The sequence below is a fragment of the Penaeus monodon genome, chromosome 23 (genome assembly GCF_015228065.2).
Source record: "Penaeus monodon isolate SGIC_2016 chromosome 23, NSTDA_Pmon_1, whole genome shotgun sequence".
NCBI lineage: Eukaryota > Metazoa > Arthropoda > Malacostraca > Decapoda > Penaeidae > Penaeus > Penaeus monodon.
The window spans coordinates 14467956-14468664 of record NC_051408.1 but is presented as its reverse complement, the minus strand read 5'-3'; the positions used below and the strand labels follow the sequence as shown (position 1 = coordinate 14468664).

General features: G+C 32.7%; 1 protein-coding gene across 1 annotated transcript in view; it reads right to left on the bottom strand.

The window, feature by feature from the left end:
• The window catches only part of LOC119587799 (conserved oligomeric Golgi complex subunit 6-like), a gene marked incomplete at its 5' end in the record, with an annotated part of 13578 nt that overhangs the window by 6731 nt on the left and 6138 nt on the right, over positions 1-709 (bottom strand). The window contains 1 exon segment of the mRNA XM_037936497.1: positions 218-396. Within this exon segment, the coding sequence (XP_037792425.1) occupies positions 218-396 (179 nt within the window).

The following is a 709-nucleotide window of genomic DNA, read 5'->3' as shown; positions in this document are numbered from 1 at the left end:
TGTTTTGAAAAGAGATGAGAAGTGCTTGCTGAAGTCTATATTACATGTGACTTGAAGCATTTGCCAGAGACCATAATTAGCAAAAATAGGTAAAAAGGTTAAATCGATGCAATCCTTATTAAGGAAATGCACATTGCAGGATAGATTTCCAATTAAAAAGAAAGAAATAAGAAAATACATCATAAATCTAGAAGACGGGAAAGCACACAAAACAAACCTGTTTAATAGTATTATGATAAAATCGCAATAGGTTGCTGATTTTATACAGTTGCACAGGTTTCTTTCCTCCCTCTCTCCCTTGGTCTGTGACAATCATCTGTTCAATGCGAGTTTTCAGAGGCCGGCACACACTCTCCGAGATACTTGCAACAGTAGATCGTGTTTGTTCAGCAACATCTGGAAGCGTTTGTCATTAATAGCTTTCATGTTGTAGCAAAGGTCTAACAAAAACTAAGTAAGTTTAAACACACTGGTAATTTGAATTTTAGTGCCAGAAATTGGTAATCTATAGTTGGCTAAGCGTCCTTCCAACACAGAACAAATATAATTTCAGACATAATATAAAAATGGAATCTTTTGTGTTTACACTTTTCACAATTATTAGGAGACTGTGATTAAACCATAAATTATATTAATTATGCTACTCTTTTTACTAACCACTTCCCTGTTTATATATATATGTTTAATATTACAATATGAATATCATAAT